We start from the raw sequence: 25784 nt of genomic DNA, 5'->3' as shown, positions 1-25784 counted from the left end.
TAAAATCAAAGGATGACAGGACTGAGAATCTCTAGCTTTCCATGGCTGCAGAGGATCTGACCCCTGAACGGACTTGACCGTGATTCCTGCCTGAAGTTAAGTACACATCAACTTAGCAGAGGAAAGAACAACCGCATCATTCAAAGCACATTTGAGGGGAGTTTGCCAGAAATGACATAATCACTGGGCAGCGTCAACTTCAGCACCCATATCCACAGCTGCTACTATCTGCAAAATGCAGTTAAGACTGATGGATTATCATGTCACAGATCATAAATCGGAATTGCAATTCACATGCAGAAGAGAAGAAGCTATCTTACTTGTCATCTCGATGGAAAGTTGCTTTTGCTTAGGATTTATTCTTTTATCTTTTTTTCCCCCTGACTATGAATAGGTGAGGACTCAAGTTTCAACATGGCTTTTTTGATTGTTTGGACTTTTTTGTTGTTGTTTTTCCCTTTATGTTTTAGGTTAATTTATTGCAAGTGAGGTGGCAAAACAGGGGAGAGTTTAAATGTCCAACGCATCAGAAATCCAAGCTCTGATTCAAAGAGGCAGTCTGATGATCTGAGAGCCCTGGAGCTCTGAGGGGGCATCTCCTGGCCACTGGGAAGTGGGAAGGGGCAGTATGAAGCAGCAGAATTCTAGATGCCCATGCCTGCTTCACTTCACCAATCCTATTTGATGTATCAGACTCCCACAAAGAAATTTTTCACAGGGAAAACAATCCCACTGCTAACATTAAATCTGAAAAACAGTGTGTCTTTATATCCTACAAACTCCTGTGTTACATGTACCTAATTGTTTTTATACTTCACAAAGATTGTTTTCCGGTCAGCTAAGGCGAGTGGGCATTTGTTGGTTGTTTTTACTGTTTCAAATTAGTAGCTTTGCTGTGAAACCATCTCCTCCTTCCGTTTTCAGGAAATTCTTTCACTGTCATGCTTCGTGATCAACAAGCTTTGCTTCTGAGAAACAAGATTTTTCTTATGTAGGATTAACTCCCCACAAGTCAGCTTTGGATGGGAGTTGGGAAGCTGCTTAGCTCTTCCAGTATCGCAACCTTCTCTTAGGAATTTAGAATTACAGTATGTGCAAGTGCCCTGAAGCTCATAGTTTAAGCTTCTAGAAGTGACTACATTACTGCAAAATCTCTCAAAACACAAACCCTATCTTGATTTTTTTTGAAAAAGCACAATGAATAACAATTTTTTTTTTTTTTTTTTGAGACGGAATCTCGCTCTGTTCACACCATTCTCCTGCCTCAGCCTCACAAGTAGCTGGGACTACAGGCACCCGCCACCACACCCATCTAATTTTTTGTATTTTTAGTAAAGACAGGGTTTCACCGTGTTAGCCAGGATGGTCTTGATCTACTGACCTCATGATCCACCCACCTTGGCCTCCCAAAGTGCTGGGATTACAGGCGTGAGCCACCGCATCCGGCTGTAACAAATATTTTTAACTAGAGTTAATGCAGCCATGGGGTCTCCAGTGCTAAGTTTATTTAAAAAAAAATAACATCAGAAATGTGAGTGACTGTAGTACAGATAGGTCGTGCTACAGTAATGTACCAAGCAAAACCCAAAACTTCCATGGCCTAACACAACAAAGGTTTATGTCTCACTTATTCAGTTCTGATGCAGGATGGGTGACTCTCCAGGACAGCTGTCCCTACCTCTCTGTCTGCCCTTCAAGAAACCCTACTCATTACCCCTTGTCAAGTCCTTGTGACCAAGTGGCACCATGTGACCTGAGATTCTTGTAAGTCTCCTCCAAAAAAAAGATGTTTAAATTCTTTAAATAAGAGTCTGAGCAGCACGAATACCAGCTGCTGCAGTGCTACTGTTTTATATTATTTATGATTGCTATTATTATTATCGGAATTTATAGCAATCATTAGCCAACAGCCACTTGGATACTCTCAGCAAGCAATCTGTCATTCCTCTCCTTGGTTGAAGGGACTGGAAAGGACATGAGCAGCTACAGAGCACCCAAAGCTCCGGGTAGTCTGTGGTTGGGATGACGCAATCCTCCTCCCAGAGAGCTGGTGAGACCTTGATAATGGAAAAGAGAGAGAGCAAAGAGGAGCAAGAGCGCATGAAGGAGATCCGACACTCTGTCAAAGCTCCAGAAGCAAAAGCGTCAGAGATGAAAGGGCAGGTCACACAAGACCCAGGGCCCAATATTGAGAGGTTTATTGCACCCTGAGCATCAATAAAGGGTGCCTTTATTCACAATAAACAACAAAAATGAATATGTCAAAAAGGTTTTTTTCACCGCCCCCCCCCCCCCCAAGGCCAGAAGCAACTCTAGCTCCTGATCCTGATTAAGCATTCCTAGCACACCACCACGCTTGCCCTGTGACTCATAAACTAATAAAAGGAAGACCTCATCTGGTCAAGAACATAACTGCATAAAGCCAAAAGCTATCCATGTCACACACTGTAATTAACTTCACAGGTTAATTTTAATGACTGTTAATTTATGGGAAACATTCTTTGGGAATATAGATGCTCTGGTTCTTACCTGACTCACTTACAATCTTCCTCTTAGCCCTAATGTCAATGAAATAAAAAATACAATAAGTCAATTGCCATTATGGGGTTATGATGACTGTGATATTAATATCAGAACAACCTCTTACATTTGAAGAGTGATTTTTTTATCTTTTTCAAAGTGCTTATAATCCATCATCTCATTTGATTTTTATGAGAACTCTCTACAATAGGACATTTTATTTTTAGGACGACGAGGTGGCTCCCTAAGGAGGCAGGTAATGACTTAGTAAGCTACAAATCTCCAGTGCTAGCACAGCGGCTGACACAAAGTAAGCACCCAAAAAATGTTTACAGACAGGATTAACAAGTGCGTGAATGAATAAATGTTATTTCTATTTGAAAGATGAGAAAACTGAAATCAAATCTTTGGCATTGTGTATCCAACCGGCCACACCCACACCCTCTCCAACGAGGTCTGGATCTCAGCCTGGAGATGCGGGTGGGGGGTTGAAAGTGGACTTTGATGACTGTGGGGATTTCCTTTCCTTGGGTGTTCTGCCTCAGTCCTGGGGGTAGTAGCTGTTCCTTCTATCTGCTATTCCTCCATTCCTTGAAGTTCTCTTTGCCTCTTAGTAGGTGATCTTGTTATAATCTTTTTTTAATTTTTAATTTTTGTGGGTACACAGTAGGTACATATATTTATAGGGTACATGAGATATTTTGATACAGGCATGCAACACATAATAATCACATCAGGGTAAATGGAGGATCCATTGCCTCAAGCACTAATCCTTTGTATCACAAACAATCCAATTATATACTCTTTTAGCTATTTTCAATTGTACAATAAATTATTGTCTATAGTCACCCTGTTATGCTATCAAATACTAGATCTTATTCATTCTAACTATATTTTTGTACCCATTAACCATTCCCTCCTTACTCCTCACTAACCTGCCACCCTTCCCAGCCTCTAGTAACCATTGTTCTACTCTCTACCTCCATGAGTTTGATTGCTTGAATTTTTAGCTCCCACAAATAAGAGAGAACATGCCAACTCTGTCTTTCTGTGTGTGACTTACTTCACTTAACATAATGTCCTCCAGCTCCATACTTGTTGTTGCAAATGACAGGATCTCATTCTTTTTATGGAATATGTACCACATCTTCTCTATCCATTCATGATGGACACTTAGGTTGCTTCCAGATCTTGGCTATTTTGAATCATGCTGTAATAAACACTGGAGAGCAGATGTGTCTTCAATATATTGATTTCCTTTCTTTTGGGTATATGCTTACCAGGGGGATTGCTGGATCATATGGTAGCTCTATTTTTAGTTTCTTGAGGAACCTCCAAACTATTCTCCATCGTGACTGTACTAATTTCCATTCCCACAAACAGTGTGCAAGGGTTTCCTTTTCTCCACATCCTCTTTGGCATTTATTACTGCCTGTCTTTTGGACAGCTAGATACAATGTTGCCATTTGTATATCTTCTTGTGAGATATGTTTAGTCAGATGTTTGCTCATTTTTCAATCTATTAGGTTTTTTCCTATAAAGTCATTTGAGCTCCTTATATATTCTGGTTATTAATCCCTTGTCAGACGGGTAGTTTGTGAATATTTTCTCCCATTCTTTGGGTTGACTCTTCATTTTGTTGATTGTTTCCTTTGCTGTGCAGATGCTTTTCAACTTGATGTGATCCCATTTGTCCATTCTTGCTTTGGTTGCCTGTGCTTGTGGAGTATTACTCAAGAAATCTTCACCCAGACCAATGTCCTGGGGAGTTTCCTCAGGGTCTTCTTGTAGTAGTTTCACAGTTTAAGGTCTTAAATTTAAATCTTTAATCCATTTCGATTCCTGTATGTGATGAGACATAGAGGTCTAGTTTTATTCTTCTGCATATGGATATCCAGTTTTCCCAGCCCCGTTTATTAAAGAGACTATATGGCACCTTTGTTGAAAATGAGTTTATTGTAGATGTGTGGATTTATGGGTTCTCTATACTGTTTCATTGGCCTATGTGTCTTTTTTATGACTGTACCATGCTGTTTTGATTGCTATAGCTCTGTAGCATAATTTGAAGTCAGATAATGTGATTCCTTCAGTTTTGTTCTTTTTGCTGAGGATAGCTTTGGCTATTCTGGGTTGTTTATTGTTCCATATACATTTTAGGATTGTTTTTCTCAATTCCTGTGAAGAATGTTATTGGTATTCTGATAGGGGTTTCATTGAATCTATAGATTGCTTTAGGTAGTATGAACATTTTAACAATATTGATTGTTCCAATCCATGAACATGGAATATCTTTTTATTTTTTATGTCCTCTTAAATTTTTTTCGTCAGTGTTTTATAGTTCTCATTGTGGACATCTTTCACTTCTTTGGTTAATTCTTAGGTATCTAGCTTTGTTTTTGGCTATTGTAAATATGATTAATTTCCTGATTTCTTTTGCAGATTCACTGTTGTCATGTAGAAATGCTACTGATATTTGTATGTTGATTTTGTATCCTTCAAATGTACTGAATTTGTCTATCAGTTCTAACAGTTCTCTTGTGGAATCTCTAGGTTTTTCCAAATATAAGATCATAGCATCTGCAGACAAGGATAATTTGACTTCTTCCTTTCCAATTTGGATTTCCTTTCTTTCTTTGTCTGGTTGGTCTAGCTAGGACTTCCAGTACCACATTAAATAACAGTGGTGAAACAGGACATCCTTGTCATGTACTCGATCTTAAAGGAAAAGCTTTTAGTTTTTCCTCATTCAGTATTATACTAGCTGTGAGTCTGTTGTAAATGGCTTTTATTGTGCTAAGGTATCTTCCTTCTAGATCCAGTTTTTTTAGGGTTTTATCACAAATAAGTGTTGAATTTTATTAAGTGCTTGTTCAGCATCAGTTGAAATGATCATGTGGTTTTTGTCCTTGATTGATATGATGCATGACTTTGATTGATTTGCATATGTTGAACCATTCTTACATCCCAGGGATAAATCCAACTTGGTCATGATGAATGATCATTTTATTGTACTGTTAAATTTGGTTTGCTAGTATTTTGTTGAGGATTTTTGCATCAGTGTTCATCAGGGATATTGGTCCAGGACAGGTCCAGAAATGCCATCCAAGAACTAAAGCCTGGAATCAGGGACCTCAAGAGCCCACTTGGTGCTCTACTCCACTGTGGACCAGAGGGGAACTCATTTCCCTGAAGAGAGAGACCCAGGCCTTGCAGCATGCACCACAAGCTGACTGAAGAGTGCTTGGGCATTGACTGAATGTTAACAGTAGCTAGGAAGTACTTTCTTCTGCTTGATCAATTCTGCTGGTCAGAGACTCTAATGCATTTTTCAGTATTGCAACTGCATTTTTCAATGCCAGAAATTCCACTTGATTGTTTTTCATTATTTCAATCTCTTTGTCAAATTTATCTGATAGGATTCTAAACTCCTTTTCTGTGTTATCTTGAATTTTGTTGAGTTTCCTCAAAAGAGCTATTTTGAATTTTCCATCTGAAGGAATACATATCTCTGTCTCTCCAGGATTGTTCTCTAGTGCCTTATTTAATTTTGTTAGTGAGGTTATATTTTCCTGGATGGCTTTTAGATGTTTGTTGGTAACTCGGCATTGAAGAGGGAAGTATTTATTGTAGTCAGTCTGGGCTTGTATGTACCCATCTTTCTTGGTAAGGCTTTCCAAGTATTTGAAGGGACGTGGGTGTTTTGATCTGTTTTTGATCACTGAAGCAATATCTGCATTGGGGTCACCTCAAGCCTCTTACAGGCTCATAGAGGTACTGTCTTGGTGGTCTTGGGTAAGATCTAGAAGAATTCTCTAGATTACCAGGCAGAGACTCTTGTTCTCTTCCCTTACTTTCTCCCAAACAAATGGAGTCTGTATGCTGAGCCACCTGGAGCTTGGGGAGGGGTGACACAAGCACCCCTGTAGTCACCACCAATGGGACAGCATTGGGTCAAATCTAAAGCCTGCACAGTACTGAGTCTTGCCCAAGGCCTGCAGTATTCACTGTCTGGCTACCACCTATGAGCCCTCCCCCTGCCCCCCCCCCGCCCTGGGCGGGTCCAGAGATGCTGTCTAGGAACAAGAGCCTAGAGAACTTTAGGAATCTACCTGGTCATCTATTCTACTGTAGCTGAGCTGGCACCCAAGCCAGAAGACAAAATCTTTCCCAGTCCTACCTGCCCTTTCCACTGTGGTTGAGCTGGTACCTAAGGTTCAAGACAAAGTCCCCTTGACTCTTCTCTTTTCCTCAAGCAGGAGTCTCTCTCTGTAGCCACCACAGCTTGGAATATATTGGGTCACACCTGAAGCCAGCATGTCTCTGAGTCACAACCAAAGCCCATAGCGAATACTGCCTGGTTACCACTGCCAACTATTCAGGGTTCAAGGTCCCTTTAGTCAGAAGGTGATGAACACTGCCAGGACTACATCATTCCCTTTGAGGCAGAAGGTTCCCTTCTGGTCTATGGTATGTCTAGAAATGTCTGGAATCTAGTGCCTGAAATGGGGACCTACCTCATGACTCTGCCTGGTGCCTTATCCTTCTGTGGCTGAGCTTGTATCTATGTTGCATGACAAAGTCCTCTTTACACTTCCCTCTTCTCTCCTCAAGCATATGGAAGGAGTCTCTCCCAGACCTGCGAGCTGCACCGCCTGGGACTGGGGGAGTAGCAAATCACTCCCGTGGTTGCCCTGGCTTTTGTCTCACTAGGTTGCATGCCCCACAAGACCGCTGGCTCTGAGCCAGCACAGCACCAACACTTGCCCAGGAATTGCAGTATTTTTGGCCTAGAGTGTCTTTCAGGTTTATCTGGGACCTCAGATCACTTTAGCCTGCAGTGACAAGGCTTGCCAGAACTCAGATTCTGACCACTGAGATGAGTGATTCAACTCTGGGTACGGCTGGACTAAATGCTCCCTCCACAGGCACCAGCTGAGTTCTGCTCAGCACTGCTTTTCACTGTGACAGAGTAGCACTGAATTCCAATGCAAAGTCCCACAATCACTGCGCTCCTCCTACCCCAGGATCACAGATGTTCTCTCCGTGCCACACAGTTGCTGCCAGATGGCGGAGGGGTGGTGTTGGTAACTCAAGACGGTCTTTTTCACTCTCTTCAGTGCCTCTTTCAGTTATATGAAGTTAAAAGCAGGAACTATGATCACTCACCTGATTTTTCGTTCTATAAAGGTGTTTTTTGTGTGTGGATAGTTGTTCAATGTGGTGTTCTTGCAGGGAGGATGATCAGCGAAGGGCATTCAGCCATTCTGTCCACCTCTCTCTCCAATAATTCTTTATATTAAATTTTCCCTGTTCCAATTACTCAGCAGTTTATTTTTTCAGATGGAACCATGACTGATACAATCCCAGGAGATAGACCTTTAAAGATGAGTAATCCATGTCACACAGTGGCACCACAATTACTCAAGTTATCATCTGTTGATTGTGATGAAATGTTAACTGAAGCATAGCCTTGGAAGCCCAAGTGGCTACTGCACGTGATTGTTATTGACTGTTGCCATAATGGTGACTACCATATATTTGATGTGGGATGGATGCTTCTGGGTAGCATGCAGAATTTACAGAAGAAAATAATTAGCTAAGTTCCTCTAACTGACTCAAGTCATGGTTTGAGGATGAGAGACCTTCCATGACAACCCTAAATTAACCACTCATTTTTTTGTAGCATCAAAGCTGATATTGCTGAAAATCAAACACGAATTTAATTATATGAGTTGCTGAATTACAACAGTTGAATTCTGTCTTGAGAGGTTTTCCATATGAAAGTTAAGGCTTAATTAAGAGTCACATCCTGGAATTTAGAATGGAGAAAACTGGTTGACCGCAACAGAGCTGACATTTTGATTCTTCAAGTTACTCTGCCTTTTGACAGTGGGGTGTGACTTTCATTGTTCTCCAAAACCCTCCTTTGGATTGAGACTAAGTTGCCTTCACTGGGACTTTGCCTGATACATTCTCTCTTAGTTCTTTCCCTTGTTATACAATCTCCCAACTGTCTGCCAGTTTACCCCAGGAACACTCCCTAATTTTTACACGAATCCTTAACTTCAATGTGATTCTAGGGAAACTAGGACTAGACTACCACCTGTTTTGTGATTTAAATGATTCATTAAAGTATATCCTGGTCCAAAGATTGAAAAAAAAATCCCTGGTTTGGGCAATGTTCCAAAACCAGAGACCTCTGGATAAAAACAAAAACACTAATAACTGTATGGATGCCCATATAAGACACCTTCTTCTATAAACAGAGAGATACAGAAAAGAAAGAAAAAAATCAGACCTTGAAATCAATTATTCTTTATTCAAACACTATTAAAGACCCCAGTGGAAATGTTAAGTCTCTGGTTGCATATTTTTTTTCCTTAGGCATATCCAAAGGTGCAACAATTGTATTTACAGTTTGGAGATAATACAAAAGAATGTCAGTCAATGCTGTCAAAACAGCAAATGCAACAGGGTAATCAAGTTTAGTTACCCACTTTGTCAGGGGCTGCTTCTTTACTGGAACAAATTGCTTACTCAGTTAGCACTGAGTATGTATCTGTTCCTAAGAATATTAGCATTGTGAGGGTTCAGCATCTTTTTAAGTAAAGATATTAAATTGATATTCTGAGTTCTTAGGAAATGTAGAGACCCAAATTATGTTTTACTGTGCAATGTCTATGTAACTTAAAATGTTTTGCCTTCTTTTTGATAAATTTTAAAAAATTGAATTATTGACAAGTATTTGGAAGAAAGAGACTGCTTTGTGTCAGAAAGCCATTTCCAAAAGAGTTTAAGTCAATTATTTGAAGTCACAAGATCTTTTAGAGGCTGCCCCCAGTACTTTATAGTCCACCTTTATGGTATAAGCAATGTTTTATATCTTTGGTCAATTAAATGGACTGGAAGCTTTTATGAAATTGTCAGGAATTCAAATATTGAGGCATAGCTAATAGTACTAAAAATTTCATCTGCCGGGCGTGGTGGCTCACGCCTGTAATCCCAGCACTTTGGGAGGCCAACGCGGGCGGATCACAAGGTCAGGAGATCGAGACCATCCTGGCTAATACAGTGAAACCCCGTCTCTACTAAAAATACAAAATAATTAGCCAGGCGTAGTGGCGGGAGCCTGTAGTCCCAGCTACTCGGGAGGCTGAGGCAGGAGAATGGCGTGAACCAGGGAGGCGGCGCGTGCAGTGAGCCGAGATCTCGCCACTGCACTCCAGCCTGGGCAGCAGAGCGAGACTCTGTCTCAAAAAAAAAAATTCATCTTAACTTTTAAATCCATCTGTTAAAGTCAATGCCTTGGTTATTAATTTCACCACTCAATACAATAACATTCAAGAATAATTTTGCCTGATGTCTATTGAGAGGTTTAACATATATAAGCAAATTTTGAAACCTATGTAACTTGGTTTACATTTATTGTCCTTATAGGAAGCTACACAATTTTTTTTTTTTTTTTGGCATAAAGACAAACTTTATTGAGGCTCTCAGCACTAGTTCTCTTTCTCCTGCACAGTCTTGGTTCCCCGGAGACGTCCAGTCAGGCGGGCAGCAATGAGACCCACTTTGCGGCCAACAGGGGCATCTCTGCGGATGGTAGAGGGCTTGCCGATGTGCTGGTGGTTGCCACCTCCGAAAGGATGCTCCACAGGATTCATGGCCACACCCCGTACTCGTGGCCAGCAGTTCCTCTTTGCCTTATATTTGTGGTAGGCCCGGCCAGCCTTCAAGATGGGTTTGTCAATTCGGCCACCTCCAGCCACCACACCAACCACAGCTCTGTTGGCTGAGGAGATAACCTTCTTGGAGCCGGAGGGCAGCTTCACACGGGTCTTCTTGGTCTCAGGGTTGTGGGAGATAACGGTGGCATAGTTCCCTGATGCCCGGGCCAGCTTGCCACGGTCTCCAGGCTTCTCCTCCAGGCAGCACACGATCCTACCCTCAGGCATGGTGCCCACAGGGAGCACATTGCCAATGTTGAGCTGGGCCTTCTTGCCGCAATACACAAACTGTCCCGTGTGAATGCCCTCGGCGGCAATGAACAGCTCCGTCCGCTTCTGAAACCGGTACGGATCCCGGAAGACCACCTTGGCGAGCGGCGCGCCGCGGCCCGGGTCGTGGATGATGTCCTTCACGATGCCCTTGATGTAGCCGTGCCGCTCAGCGAAATCCACGGCGCGCAGGCGCGCAGCGCCTTTACGGTGCTTCACGTGCGCGCGGAACACAGACCCGGCGCCCTTCCTCTGTCCACGGATCACACGGCCCATGACGACGGGTCCAGCTCACTAGCGCTGCCGAAAGAGGAAACGCGGCGTCCACGAGCCGCCTTGACGCTACACAATTTAATGAAGATTATCTCCTTCCTACTAAACCACTTGATGAGATTCAGAATGAAAGTCCCTATTTTATCAAAAAGCATTAAGTGGAAATGACTTGCCCTAGGTAATGTGGGGAAGGCAGGGTGGTCACGTAGAGAAGAAAAATAACAACCAACAGAAAACCAATTTTTTAAATAAGATTCAAACTGAATTTAATTAATTTTTATTCAGCACTCATAAAATGCACTTGTAGATACACTTAATGGGACCCCAAATTATCAAAACTAAATAGCTTATAAATTACTTGACCAGAAAAATGGCCAAGAAGTTGCTAGCTTTTAAAATAGTTATAGTATCCACTGGCAAAGACAGTGCCACCTGCACATTCTCTTTGAGTCTCTTCACTTTTCCATGTAGCTCCTCCTCAGGTACAGCGCATAACCACAGTTATAGGTGTTCCTGCATGCTCAGAAGGGACTGCATTATAAGAGAGGGGAGCAATGCCAAGGTAGCTTGCAATACATGTGAAGTAGCATAATTCAGTTAACTGCATAGTTCTAAACAAACAGCATATTCAAAAACACATTTTTCCAAAATTTTCACCAAGGCAGCATATCCCTTTTTTACCAAAATTAATTGACAAAAGAATTATTTGCCCCTGGATAACTGATACAGACTTTATAAGAAATAAGTTTCATCATGCACTAAATGCCTTTAAATTCAAGAAAGAGGCACATAAAATATAAAATTTCACATAAAATATCTCATAGGACTTTTAGATGTTTTGTGCTCTTGAAAAATAGGATATGGTTAAACTTTTTAATCCTTGACTCTGTCTCTTGCTGTTCTCCAACATAATATTGTTATCCTAATATTTTATAACTATATAGATAGGAAGAGTGAATGTCAGTGATTTGCTAAAAGTCGTATAACTAGTGAGTGATTGTTCTGGATATTTACATTGCTCTACAAATCCATTCTTCACCTTTCTCTACCATGTTGTGCACCCAGGCAGCTGACCTCCTTGTCTCATAAAAATGGATTTTCTTTGTCCTATGGTTTCCAGTTGGATTGAGTTAATGAGAGACAACAGGAGGAAAATGCAGGGCAGAAGAAGAAGAAGGTAATGGTGTTTATTCCCTGACTTCCTTCCTGCTCTGCCACAAGTTGACAGTAGCTGGTTTCCTCTACTGGAGTTCAGAAATAAAGGCCAGAAGTGAAAGCCTCAGCTTCCTGTCATGAAGCACTTGACTAAGCTAGAACCACAGCTCTCTCTGATTCCTCATAACTATTCCTTTTCCTTGCCCTTTCATGTCTAATAGAGGCAGTGGCTCTCCACTGTCGCTAGCCCCAGGATACTTTATCATCTCTTACTAGTGTACTTTAACCATTCCTATATCTGCTAGGACCTTGATAGATCTAGATATAGAAACAGGGTTTGAATCCAGGTTTAATGGCACTGATGTTAAACCAGGTTCATTATTCACACACGCAGCAAACCAAGTGGTGTGACAACAGGTTTTGTCAAAGAGAAAAGAGTTTATTCACAAGGCTGCCAAGGCTGGAGACAGAAGAACAAATCTTAAATCTGCCTCATTGAAAATAGGGCTTGTTGGGGGCAGGTACTTATGGAATAGAAAATGGGGTGGTCTAATGTCTGGGGAATGGTAATTGGTGGATAGGAAAGGTAATCAGGGTTCTGTGCAAGCATAATTGAGCAACATGGCTCTTCATAGGATGCATGGTCAGAAAAAGGCAGCACTAGTATGACCTGCAGGTAGAATTTTTGACCCTCTCAAGTCAAAAAATGTCTCTTCAGCCACCTGTGCAAGCCCAGTTGGAGGATTAGTATTCTCAATTGGCTTGAACTGGACAAGAGCTGCCCTGTAACTCCTGAAAAACAACTTTAAGCACTCGTTACTATAGTGACCCACAGTCAGAGATATTGTCTGTAAGGAAGCTAATGGAAGTTTAGTTATGTATCATTTGGCTACATGACTTGCACCTAAACCACTTAAGAAGTAAGTAGTTAAAAGCAAGCAACGCAGGTTAAGTTTGGTGGGCTTAATCAGGTTATTCCTTGGTTTTAGTACTAATATCAGTGTTCTTTCTATTGAACCACACTATACCCACATGCACTGCTTTCACATCCTTTATATGTCTGCCTTTATTGACAATAATAGTTTAAAATACTTTGCTTAACAGTTATATATTATCTTCAACTGTTTCTAGTTACTTGCATATGTGAATCTCATTCCCCAGCTACAGTATATGCTACGTGATTATGTCTTTTAAATGAATTCCCTATTATCCCCCAATTTGCCTAGCACAATCAATACAAAGGATATAATTTTTTTAAAAAATACTCGTTGACAGTTTCACATCTGCATGGTGATGTGAGCAGACCATAGACCCATTTGCCAGTGAAACAACCATAGCTGGCACAAATTATTTTTTAAAAAGACAACCATATAAAGTATTTGAAAATTGTTCTAAGGGCATACAGCAACATATATTCAAGAAAAATCTTTTTGAAAATCTATTAAATCTCAGTGTGCACAGTAAGAGGCTGTGGCACTTGAACCATGACTTACTCCATCCCTCCTGTATGCCAGTTCAGCTTGACTGAAGCTCATTTCTGTGTAACTACAGCTAAAAAGACAAAGCTTCTTTATCCCTCAGTTCCCAATCAAGGGACATAGTATCTTACCAGGAGGAGCAGCCCACTAGTATTTCTTATCACCTCCGACACCAAGTTGCAAAGGCTAAATTCCTAGAAAGTGCAGTTGAGAGGTCAGGGACTTTCTTTCTCCACCCAGCCCCAATTCACACTCTCAGTCACAGGGTTGGCAGGTCAAGAATACTGGGTCTCTGACTACTCTCAGTCCTGCTCATTTGTAGGCCAAAGAGGCAAGCAAAGAATACCAGAAGCTATGGCTCTGACAAGCACCCTACTCATAACGCATGGTGTCACTCCAAGACAAGTGGACCACTGTCCCCACCCCCAGCCCTGGAGCAATAGCTCAGAGACTTTTCTCAGGAACAGCGGGAGTCCACAAGAAAAGAGAACTCCAATGTTGTTCCCAAAATAACTCTTTATTTGAAGAAAAGTGTGGGAAAGTGCAAGCCTAAGAATGCTTTCAAAACCAATTGGTGATTTTGGCAGTAAACAATTAAAAGAAGGCTTGTAGCTCTATGAGACCCACAAGCTCAACTGTAGGCCAGCTAATTTATCAGACAGAATCAGAGAAAGAGATAGCCAAAAAGAGACACCAAGGGGACATCACAAGCCTCAAAGATTGGTCTCAAAAACTACCCCTATCCAGATTTAATTGGATGAGATTGTGAAGCAATCTATGCCTAGAATACTCCAGGGCGTTGTCTAAAACAACAGGGATATCAACCACCAATTAGCTGAGTTTAAGAGCTGGGTAGGATACCAACAGAGGCAGACAGACTAACAGAGAAATCAGAAAAAGAGACAAAAACTACCCTGATTTAACCAGAGAAAACACTGTCATCTAGGATGACTGTCCTCATGCTCAAGGATGTGCCTCTCTGAAGGGCAACATTGGAAGCTTCACACTAAATGAGAAATAGTTGCAACTGAAAGAGTCTAGCCAAGTCACAAAACAAACAAACAACAACAACAAAAACAACTCTGAAATGGGGAAGGAAATAAAAATTTAGAGTTGTTACAACGCGTTACTTCAAATGTCCAGTTCAAAAAAAAAAAAAAAAAACTTGCAAGCAAAAAAAAAAAAGGAAAAGGAAAATGTAGCTTACAAACAGGAAAAAGGAAGACAACAAGAATTGCCTGTGAAGGTCACCATATGTCAGATTTTAAAGATTTCAAAGCAGCCATTACAAATCATTCAAAGAACTAAAGGAAACTTGTGCTTAAAGAAGTAGTGGCTGGATATTCTTATCAAATACAGAACATCAATAAAAAGGTAGAAATGATTTTTTAAATAACCAAATGAAAATTCTAGATTGAAAAAACACACTAGTTGAAATGAAAAACTTACCAGAGGTTCAACAGCTGATTTGAACTGACAGAAGAATCAGCAAATTCTAAGATAGATCAACAGAGATAACGCAATCCGAAGAAAGTGGAGAGAAGAGCAAAGACAAATTAATAGAGCTACAGAAAAATATGGAGCACTATTAAGCACACAAACACACATAATAATAGAGGATAATAGAGAGAAAGGAAAGGAAAAATAGAAGAAATCATGGCTGAAAACTCCAAAAATAATCTATACATACAAGATTAACAAACTCAAAGTAAGGTAGTCACAAAGAGATCCATACCAAGACAAATTATGGTAAAAATACTGAAAGACAATGACAAAGAGAGTATTTTGAAAGCCACAAGAGAAAAATGACCCATCACATTCAAGACGACTCCAAGAAGACTGACTTGTCATCGGAATCAGTGGAGGCAGAAGCAGAGGAATAACATATTCAGAGGGCTCAAAGAAAAAAAATAACACTAAAACCTTATATGCAGCAAAAGTATGTTTCAAAGATGACGGTTACTTTTGAAGTTTTCGTGTAGAGGTAATGAAAATGTTTTAAAAAAGATTGTGGTGAGAATTGCATAACTCTATGAATTTTCAAACAAAAATACCTTGTATACACTCCATGGGTATATGTAGATATATAGTAAAATATTTTTATAACAGCTTTAAGAAAATTTTATACTATATATACTAAAATGTCATACTCTATGTGTGTATGTACATACAGAGTATATATATAGTATATACAGTAAATTATTCATAATATGTACTATATATAAATCGTTCACACCATATATATTATACTAGTGTACTCTTCATTGTATATGTAGTACAGCATGAATAGTTACTATATAAAGAATAATTTATATACAGTATATAGTATGATATATATAGTATAATGATAATTTCATACTATACATATATATACAGAGAGAGAGTGTATGAAATTATCTTAATAAAGCCATTATAAAAATAGTTAATGATTTATTGGTTTGGGATACCTGAGAGTGCCCGTGATGCAGTCTTCTTATAAAGGCCTCTCTACGATATAACTGAGAAGTTTCAGTTCCATTATGGTGGCAAAAGACCACAACCATCCATCCCTTCTGATGATTACAACTAAAAATTCTGGACAAAATATAAACAAGTAACTACTGGAGAGTGGAAAAAGTAAACAAAAATAAGTGAATTGTGAATAAGGAATCAAAAATGGTGGCAGCATCCATGGTGAGTGAGTTTCCCGTTCTTGTTTATCTCTCAAAATGTCGTCCTGGGGAGAGGGCTCATGTTGCACAGAAGCACAGTGAAAATGGTGGCAGCAGCCTGAGTGGCTAACACCCTGAGAGAAACTCTACCTTTGGGCCACAAGAACCAGGAAAAGGGGGCTTTGAAGGCCAGATAACAGGGAGAAAAATTCCAAAATGGATAGCCAGAGTAAAGGGCCCATAACACTGCACATGCACTCACGTGTGTCTTTGTATCTTCAGCTATCCATGCATGGGACAGATCCAAACCCCTATAGCAACAGTGTGAAAAACTGAGCTGAGATTTGAACCACCTGCAGTTTACAACCTAACCCTAGAAAATCTAATAAAAACAAATGCAAAGATATAAACCAAGAGCCCTATATGAATTTAAAATGTAATACTAAAAATTATTAAGATACTACAGAAAAAGCAGCACAGGAGGAGCCTTAGAGGAACAAAAAACTGAGGGAACAAAAGGAACACAAACAATAAAATAGTATGCTTGATTCAAAGCATATCAATTATTACATTCAATGTTAGTGATCTAAATGCCCCAAAATAATAGAGAGGGACTGATAAAGTGGATTTAAAAGTCAAGGCCTTAGCATCTGTTGCTTACAAGACTCAGTCTTTATATATTATTAGTAGAGCACAAATTGATTTTGTAAAGAATACTAAAAACACAGTTAGCATAAGAAAATTAAAATGGCTATTTTAATGTATGATAGACTTCAAGACAAAGGGTGCTTCCAGGTATATAAACATTTCATAACAATAGAAGTTACACTTTATCAGGAGTAACTGATAAAGACATCAACATTATTGATGTGAATTTACCTAATAACAGAATCTCAAAATAACATAAGGCAAAAATTGGCAGAATTAAAGGAAGAAATAGAATGAGGCTGAAAGAACTGGTAGAGAAGCATAACTAGGGGAGACAGCAGTATCAAGTGTAAGAGATAGTATGGTCTGGCTACAGAAATAATATGAGAGATGATGAAATGTGAGTGAAAAAAATTGTAAATACTAAGTGAAGGATTAGAGCCAAGATGGCCAACTAGAAACAGTCAGGAGGAACATCTCCCACCAAGAGACTAGGACAGTGGGAAGACTAGTACACTCAGAGCAGATCTTTGGAGGGAAGGTATTGAGGGTGAACAGAGGGAGGAAACAGACACTGGGCTGAAGAGGAAGAAAGCTGGGAGCTCTGCACAGGGCTGCTGAGCACCAGGACTTGCCCCTGGCTCCCAGTGACTTCTGGGGAAGGGATGAGTTGAACAGGCAAGGAGTGGCTTGCTTTCATCACAGACCTCTGGAATCCTAGCTGCAGGAGACCCCACAACCCCCACAGACCCTTGAGCTGGCAGGGAAAGCTGCTCAAAGAAGTGGTAGGAGCAGGAATCCAGCCTGTGAGGAGCCCAGAGGGTTCGGTGTGGGAAATTCTACACTGGAGCACAGCCAGGGATGCCTATCCCTCAAGGTTTGCTATGCTTCTCTAGGTGGTTTTACCCTTTGGGTGACCATTGGACCTGGACAGACAAAGCAGGGCAATCTTGCCTATGGGACAGGACCAGTTCAATCTGAGCATCCCTCTGTCTGTTGGCCTTTCCTGGGGCCCCTGCCTGGCCATGCCCACTTGCAGTGCAGCCTCAGATGCCCAGCCAGGGTACGTCCAGGAGCCCTCATTATAGCTCCTTCACCAGCAGCCTACTCCTAACTGTTGGAGAGTTCCAGAAAATCATCCCCTGCCAACATGCACCAACCTACCTGCAGCCTCTCCCCACTACATCCTCCAACCCTGTCAACATGCACGACTGCCCCCCACTACTTTGCTGGCATGAGCACAATGGCAAACTTTGCCTCCCCTCTCCCACGGGTGCATGCTATGTGTGTGTACCCTGCCACCCTCCCCTACTGCTGGCACAAGCATACCCTGCCACCCCACCCCCATTGGCACCTCACCCCCGCTGATACAGAGGCAGCCCACTGCACCACTGCTGCATGTGCAAGTGTATGCGCAGTTGCTGGCACTCCCCATCCTTCCCCAGCTGACACACATGCATCTCACCATGCCGTGGCAGCTACTGACATGGATCTCACTGCCACCGCCCCAGCGAAGCACTTTGGCTAGCACCCCTCATCAAATTGTTGTTGTCAGTGGACCAGGAACACCTCGGTCCCTGGTACAGCAGGTTTCTAATCTTGAGGGGCCAGAGAAAAAAGCAGGGGGCCTGGTACCAGTGCTGCAGAGTAAGAGCATGCAGCAAGGCAGTGCTGAGCTGAGACTTGGCCCCCTGAAATCTTCCAGAAATGAAGCCAGTTGACTGAACCCACCTTACACCACAATCAAACTCCCAAGGGCATCAAAGAAGATAAAAAGCAAAATATTCCATCCAAACAACAAGTAACTTTTAAGATTAAAGGAACATTAACACAGATGAGAAAGAACCAAGAATTCTGGCAACTCAAAAAGTCAGTTTCTTCTTACCTCCAAATGAGATAATGGTTACCTCCCCACTAGTTCCCCAACAGTGGTTCTTAGCCAGACTGAAATAACAGACATAGAATTCAGAATATGGACAGGAACAAAGATCATCGATACTCAGGAGAAAGTCTAAACCCAATCCAAAGAATCTAAGGAATACAATAAAGTGATAAAGGAGGTAAAAGACAAAATTGCCGTTTTAAGAAAGAACCAAACTGATAAGATAGAGCTGAAAAATTCACTACAGGCATTTATAATACAATTGCAAGTATTAACAGCAGAATAAACCAAGCGGAGGAAAGAATCTCTGAGCCCAAAAACTGGTTCTTCAAATATAAAGAAAAAATAATTAAAAAGAATAAACAAAACCTCTGAGAAATATGAGATTATGTAAGGAGACCAATTCTATGACCCACTGGTGTCCCTGAAATAGAGGAAGAAAGCAAGCAACTTGGAAAACATATTCGAGGATCTCATCTATGAAGATTTCCCCAACGTCACTGGAGAGGCCAACATTCAAATTCAAGAAATGCTGAGAACCCTGTGAGATACTATACAAGATGACCATCCCCAAGACACATGGTCATCAGATTCTCCAAGATCAAAATGAAAGAAAAAATATTAAAGGCAGCTAGAGAGAAGGGGCAGGTCACCAACACAGGGAACCCCATCAAGCTAATGGCAGACCTTTCAGCAGAAACCCTACAAGCCAGAAGAGATTGGGGATGTATATTCAACACTCTTAAAGGAATGAAATTCTAAGTGAAATTTCATATCCAGCAAAACTAAGCTTTATAAGTGAAGGAGAAATAAGATCACTTTCAGACAAGCAAATGCTAAGGGAATTCATCACCACCAGAACAGCCTTACAAGACAGCCTTAAGGCAGTGCTAAATATGGAAACAAGAGACCATCATGGCCACCACAAAAACACACTTAAGTACAAAGACCACTGATGCTATAAAGCAACTACACAATGAAGTTTGCATAATAATCAACTAATAGCATGATTATAGGATCAAATTCACACATATCAATATTAAGTTTGACTGTAAATTGACTAATTGCTTCAATTAAAAGGCACAGAGTGGCAAGTTGGATAACGAAGAAAGACCCAACTCTATACCATGTTCAAGAGACCCATCTCACATATAATGACACCCATTGGCTCAAAGTTAAGGGATACAGAAAAATCTGAACACTTGACCAAATGGACCTTACAGACATCTACAGAACGCTCCACTGAAAAATAATAGAATCTTCATTCTTCTCATTTGCACATGGCACATACTCTAAAATCGACCATGTAATTGGCCATAAAACAATCCTTAGCAAGGTCAAACACATCATGCCAACCACACTCTTGGACCACAGCATGATAAAAATAGAAATCAACACTAAGATCACTCAAAACCATACAATTACATGGAAATTACACAACCTGCTCCTGAATGACTTTTGGGTAAACAATAAAATTAAGGCAGAAATTAAGAAATTCTTTGGCCGGGCGCGGTGGCTCAAGCCTGTAATCCCAGCACTTTGGGAGGCCGAGACGGGCGGATCACGAGGTCAGGAGATCGAGACCATCCTGGCTAACACGGTGAAACCCCGTCTCTACTAAAAAAAATACAAAAAAAAAAAATTAGCCGGGCGAGATGGCGGGCGCCTGTAGTCCCAGCTACTCGGGAGGCTGAGGCGAGAAAATGGCGTAAACCCAGGAGGCGGAGCTTGCAGTGAGCTGAGATCCGGCCACTGCACTCCAGCCTGGGCGACAGAGCGAGACTCCGTCTCAAAAAAAAAAAAAAAAAAAGAAATTCTTTGAAACTAATGAGAATAAAGATGCAACAAACCAGAATCTCCGAGACAAAGCTAAAACAGTATTAAGAGGAAAATTTATAGTGCTAAATGCCCACATCAAAAAGTTCAAACGATCTCAAATTAACAACCTAACATCACACCTAGAGGAACTAGAAAAACAAAAATGAATCAACCTCAAGGCCTGCAAAAGACAAGAAATAACTGAAATCAGCTGAACTGAACGAAATTGACATGCAAAAATCCATCCAAAAGATTAATGAATCCAGGAAGAAGTTCTTTGAAAAAATGAGATTGAGAGGTCACTATCTAAACCAATTAAAAAAAAGAGAGAAGATCTAAATAAACTCAATCAGAAATGACAAAGGGGACATTACTACCAACCCCAAATAAATACAAAAAGCCCTTAGAGACTATTACAAACACCTCTATGCACACAAGCAAGAAAACCTACAAAAACTGACACATTCTGGAAACATACAACTTCCCAAGATTGAACCAAGAAGAAATTGAGGCCAGCATCATCCTGATACCAAAACCTGGCAGAGACACACACACAAAAAAATAAAACTTTAGGCCAATATCCTTGACTAACATATGTGAAAATCATCAACAAAATACTAGCAAACTGAATCCAGCAGCAAATCACAAAGCTAATCCACAGTGATCAAGTAGGCTTTATTCCTGGGATGCAAGGTTGGTTAAACATATGCAAATCAATCAAGGTGATTCATCACATAAACAGAACTAAAAATAAAAGCCATATGATCATCTAAATAGATGCAGAAAAGGCCTTTGATAAAATTCAACATCCCTTCATTAAAACATCCAATAACCCTGGCATTGAAGGAGCATACCTCAAAATAACAAGAGCCATCTATAACAAACCAACAACCAACATCATACTCAACAGGCAAAAGCTGGAAGCATTCCACTTGAGAATAAGAACAAGACAAGGATGCCCACTCTCTCCACCCATATGCAACATAGTACTGGAAGTCCTAGTCAGAGCAATCAGGCAAGAGAAATAAATAAAAGGCATTCAAATAGGACAAGAGAAACTCAGACTATCTCTGTTTACAGATGGTATGATTTCCTATTTAGAAAACATCATAGTCTCTGACCCAAAACTCCTATGTCTGATAAACAACTTCAGCAAAGTTTCAGGATACAAAATCAATATTCAAAAATCAGTAGCATTCCTGTTCATCAATAACATCCAAGCTGAGAGCCAAATCAAGAATGCTATCCCAGTCACAATATCTCTGAAAAAAAAAATGAAACACCTAGGAATACAGCTAATAAAAGAGGTAAAAGATTTTCGCAACAAGAATTTTAAAACATTGCTGATAGAGAAAAGAGATGACACAAACAAATGGAAAACCACTCCATGCTCATGGATTGGGAGACAACATTGCTAAAATGGCCATACTGCCCAAAGCAATTTACAAATTCATTGCTATTCCTATCAAACTACTAATGACATTCTTCACAGAATTAGAAAAACACTTTCAAAATTCATATGGAACCAAAAAAGAGCCTAAGTAGCCAATGTAATCCTAAGCAAAAAGAACAAAGCCAAAGGCATCACTTTATCTTACTTCGAACTATACTATAAGACTACAGTACCCAAAACAGCATGGCACTGGTACAAAAACAGATACATAGACCAGTGGAACAGAATACAGAGTCCAGAATTAAAGCCACACACCTACAACCATCTGAACTTATACAACGTTGAAAAAAAAAAAAAAAAAGCAAGGGGGAAGGACTACCCAGTCAATCAATGATGCTGGGATAATTGGCTAGCCATACACAGAAGATTGAAACTGGACCCCTTCCCTACACCATACACAAAAATCAACTCAGATGAATTAGACTTAAATGTGAAACCTAAAACTATAAAAACCCTGGAAGATAACCTAGAAAATACCATTCTGGACATAGATCCTGGCAAAGATTTCATGACAAAGATGTCAAACGCAATAGCAACAGAAACAGAAATTGGCAAATGGGACCTAATTAAACTAAAGAGCTGATGCACAGCGAAAGAAACTATCAAACAGTAAACAGACTACCTCCAGAACAGGAGAAAATATCTGCAGAGTATGCATCTGACAAGAGTTTAATATCCAGAATTTATAAGGAATGTAAACAAATTAACAAGCAAAAAATGAACAACCCCATTAAAAAGCGGGCAAAGTACATGAACAGGCACTTTTCAAAAGAAGACATACATGCAGCCAACAAGCATATGAAAATATGCTCAACATCAACAATCTGAGAGAAATACAAATCAAAACCACAATGAGACACCATCTCACACTAGTCAGAATGGCTATTATTAAAAAGTCAAAAAACGATAAATGCTGGTGAGGTTGTAGAGAAAAAGGAATGTTCATACAATTATGGTGAAAGTGTAAATTAGTTCAACCATTGTGGAAAGCAGTTTGGCTATTTCTCCAAAAACTGAGAAGAGAACTACCATTCGACACAGTAATCCCATTATTGGGTATATATCCAAAGGAATATAAATCATTCTATCATAAAGACACATGCATATGTATCATCATCACAGCACTAGTCACAATAGCAAAGACATGGAATCAATCTAAATTCTCAACAATGGTAGACTGGATAAAGAAAATGTGGTACATATGCACTATGGAATACTATGCAGCCATAAAAAAGAATGAGATCATGTCCTTTGCAGCAGCATGGTTGGAGTTAGAGGCCCTTATCCTAAGTGAACTAAACACAGGAAAAGAAAACCAAATACTGCATGTTCTCACTTATAAGTGAGAGCTAAACATTGAGTACCCATGGGAATAAAGAAGGGAAGAATGGACTCTGGGGCCTACTTGAGGATGTGGTGTGGGAGGAGGATAAGGATTGAAAAACTAACTCTAGAGTACTCATGCTTATTACCTGGGTTTTGAAATAATCTGTACACCAAACCTCTGTGACTTGCAATTTTCCTACATAACAAACCTGAATGTATATTCTTGAAACTTAAATAAAAGTTTAAAAATAAAAGAATAGGCCAGGCATGGTGGCTCATGCCTGTACCCTCAGCACTTTGGGAGGCCGAGGTGGATGAATCACCCGAGGTCAGGAGTTTGAAACCAATCTGACCAATATGGCGAAACCCCATATCTACTAAAAATCCAAAAATTAAATGGGCACAGTGGGCACCTATAATCCCAGCTACTCGGGAGGCTGAGGCAGGAGAATCACTTGAACTAGGGAGGCAGAGATTGCAGTGAGCCAAGATCACACCACTGCACTCCAGTCTGGGTGACAGAGCAAGACTCTGCCTCAAAATAAATAAATAAACAAACAAACAAACAAATAAATTCATTCAAAGTTACAATAGTTGATTCTACCATCCATTTCTCCATAATTGATTCAAGAACTAGTTAGAAAAAAAAGCATTAAAGACATAGAAAGTGTAACCAGCATAATTAATCACCATGATATAACTGACAATTATAAAACACTAACTCCAATTATTGCAAAATGCACATTCTTTTCTTTTTTTTTTTTTTCCTTTTTTTTTTTTTTTTGAGACGGAGTCTCCCTCTGTCCCCCAGGCTGGAGTGCAGTGGTGCGATCTCGGCTCACTGCAAGCTCCGCCTCCCAGGTTCACGCCATTCTCCTGCCTCAGCCTCTTGAGTAGCTGGGACTACAGGCGCCCGCCACCGCGCCCGGCTAATTTGTTTTTTTTTTTCTTTTTTTGTATTTTTAGTAGAGACGGGGTTTCACTGTGTTAGCCAGGATGGTCTCTATCTCCTGACCTTGTGATCCGCCCGCCTCGGCCTCCCAAAGTGCTGGGATTACAGGCGTGAGCCACCGCGCCCGGCCATGCACATTCTTTTCAACTGTAGCTGGTTTATTTATCAGGTCAGATCATATTAAGGCATAAAACAATTCTCAATAAATTTAAAAGGATCAAATTCGCACGGAATATTCTAAGATTAAAATGGAATTAAATTAGAAATCAATATTACTGTGATGTATAGGAAAATCCTATATATCTGGAAATTAAATAGCATACTTCTACATAACTAATAAGTAATGAAATCACTAGCGAAATGAGAAAACATCTAGAACTTTAATGATAATAAAACATCAAAATTAGTGAGGTTAGCTAAAGCAGCGCTTAGAGATAAACTTATGACTGTAAATGCTTATATTAGAAAAAAAGAAATATAAAAAGTCAATCAGCTAAGTATCCACCTTAAATAGCTGGAAAATGTAGGGTAGGTAAATTGAAGGTAAGTAAAAGGAAGGAAAGAATAAATAATAGAAATAAATAAAATAAAAAACACAGACAATAGAAAAAAACTAACGAAGCCCAAAGCTGGTATTTTGAGAGGAAAAACAAAATTGACAACCCCCTAGCTAGATTAATGAACAAAAATTAGAGGGAGAACACAAACACCAAGAATGAAAAGTGTTTTATCATGCCAGATCCTACACGTTTAAAAAGTAACCCCATCAACAAATCAAAAAATTTGACAATTTACCTGAAAAAGACAATTTTTTTCTAAAACATACTACTCACAAAATTGATCCATGAAGAAGCAGAAAATCTGAATGTAATTATTAGAGAAATTAAATTTGGTATCAAAAACATTCCTCACCAAAAAAAAAAAAAAAAAAAAAAAAAAAACTGGAAGAACAGATGATTTTACTGGTGAATGCTACTGAACATTCAAGAAAGATGTAACACCAGTCTTACATAAAATCTTTCAGATATTGGGATCCACTGCCCAGCAGAACAGGGACACCTCCCCAACAAAATTATACGAGGCTACTGTAATCCTAACACCAACGCCACACCAAGACATTACAAATACCTCTCATGAATATAGATGCAAATGCCCTTAACAAAATATTAGTTAAATTCAACCCTGTATGAAAACAATAATAAATCGTTATGAAGTTTTATTCTCAGAGTACAAAGTTGGTTTAAGGATCAAAATTCAGTGGATATAATGAATTAAATTTACGGCATAAAGAAGAAAAAACACATGATCATTTTAATAGATGCTATCTAGAATTAGACAGACACAAGGTTAAGGGTGTGATACTCTGAAACGCCATGTCTGCTCAAGACTTCTAACATGAACTGCAGTGAATTTTGCAAACTGCAAAGCCTGAGAGAACACTCCCTGAAAAACTGCCCTCACTTCAGGCCCCAGCAACAAGTTTAGGGGTCCTCAGGGCTGCTCTCACTTTTGACCATCTGGCTACAAATGTGGAGTCCCCACAGATTCCCTCTGGTTCTATAATTCACTATAATGACTCACAGAACTCAATAGAGCACCATGCCATTACAAACCTTCATTACAGTGGAAGG

General features: G+C 40.0%; 1 protein-coding gene across 1 annotated transcript; it reads right to left on the bottom strand.

The window, feature by feature from the left end:
* Positions 1–9969: 9969 nt before the first annotated feature.
* Positions 9970–10849, bottom strand: LOC117094585 (60S ribosomal protein L8-like). Its single transcript, XM_033230460.1, has one exon. The coding sequence runs from the start codon at positions 10791–10793 to the stop codon at positions 10020–10022; it is 774 nt and encodes a 257-aa protein (XP_033086351.1). The 5' UTR covers positions 10794–10849; the 3' UTR covers positions 9970–10019.
* Positions 10850–25784: the final 14935 nt, after the last annotated feature.

This window comes from Trachypithecus francoisi, unplaced genomic scaffold, assembly GCF_009764315.1.
Source record: "Trachypithecus francoisi isolate TF-2019V2 unplaced genomic scaffold, Tfra_2.0 Contig01440, whole genome shotgun sequence".
Taxonomy (NCBI): Eukaryota; Metazoa; Chordata; class Mammalia; order Primates; family Cercopithecidae; genus Trachypithecus; species Trachypithecus francoisi.
Note: the sequence above shows the minus strand (reverse complement) of the source record. Positions and strands in the feature narration are given on the sequence as shown.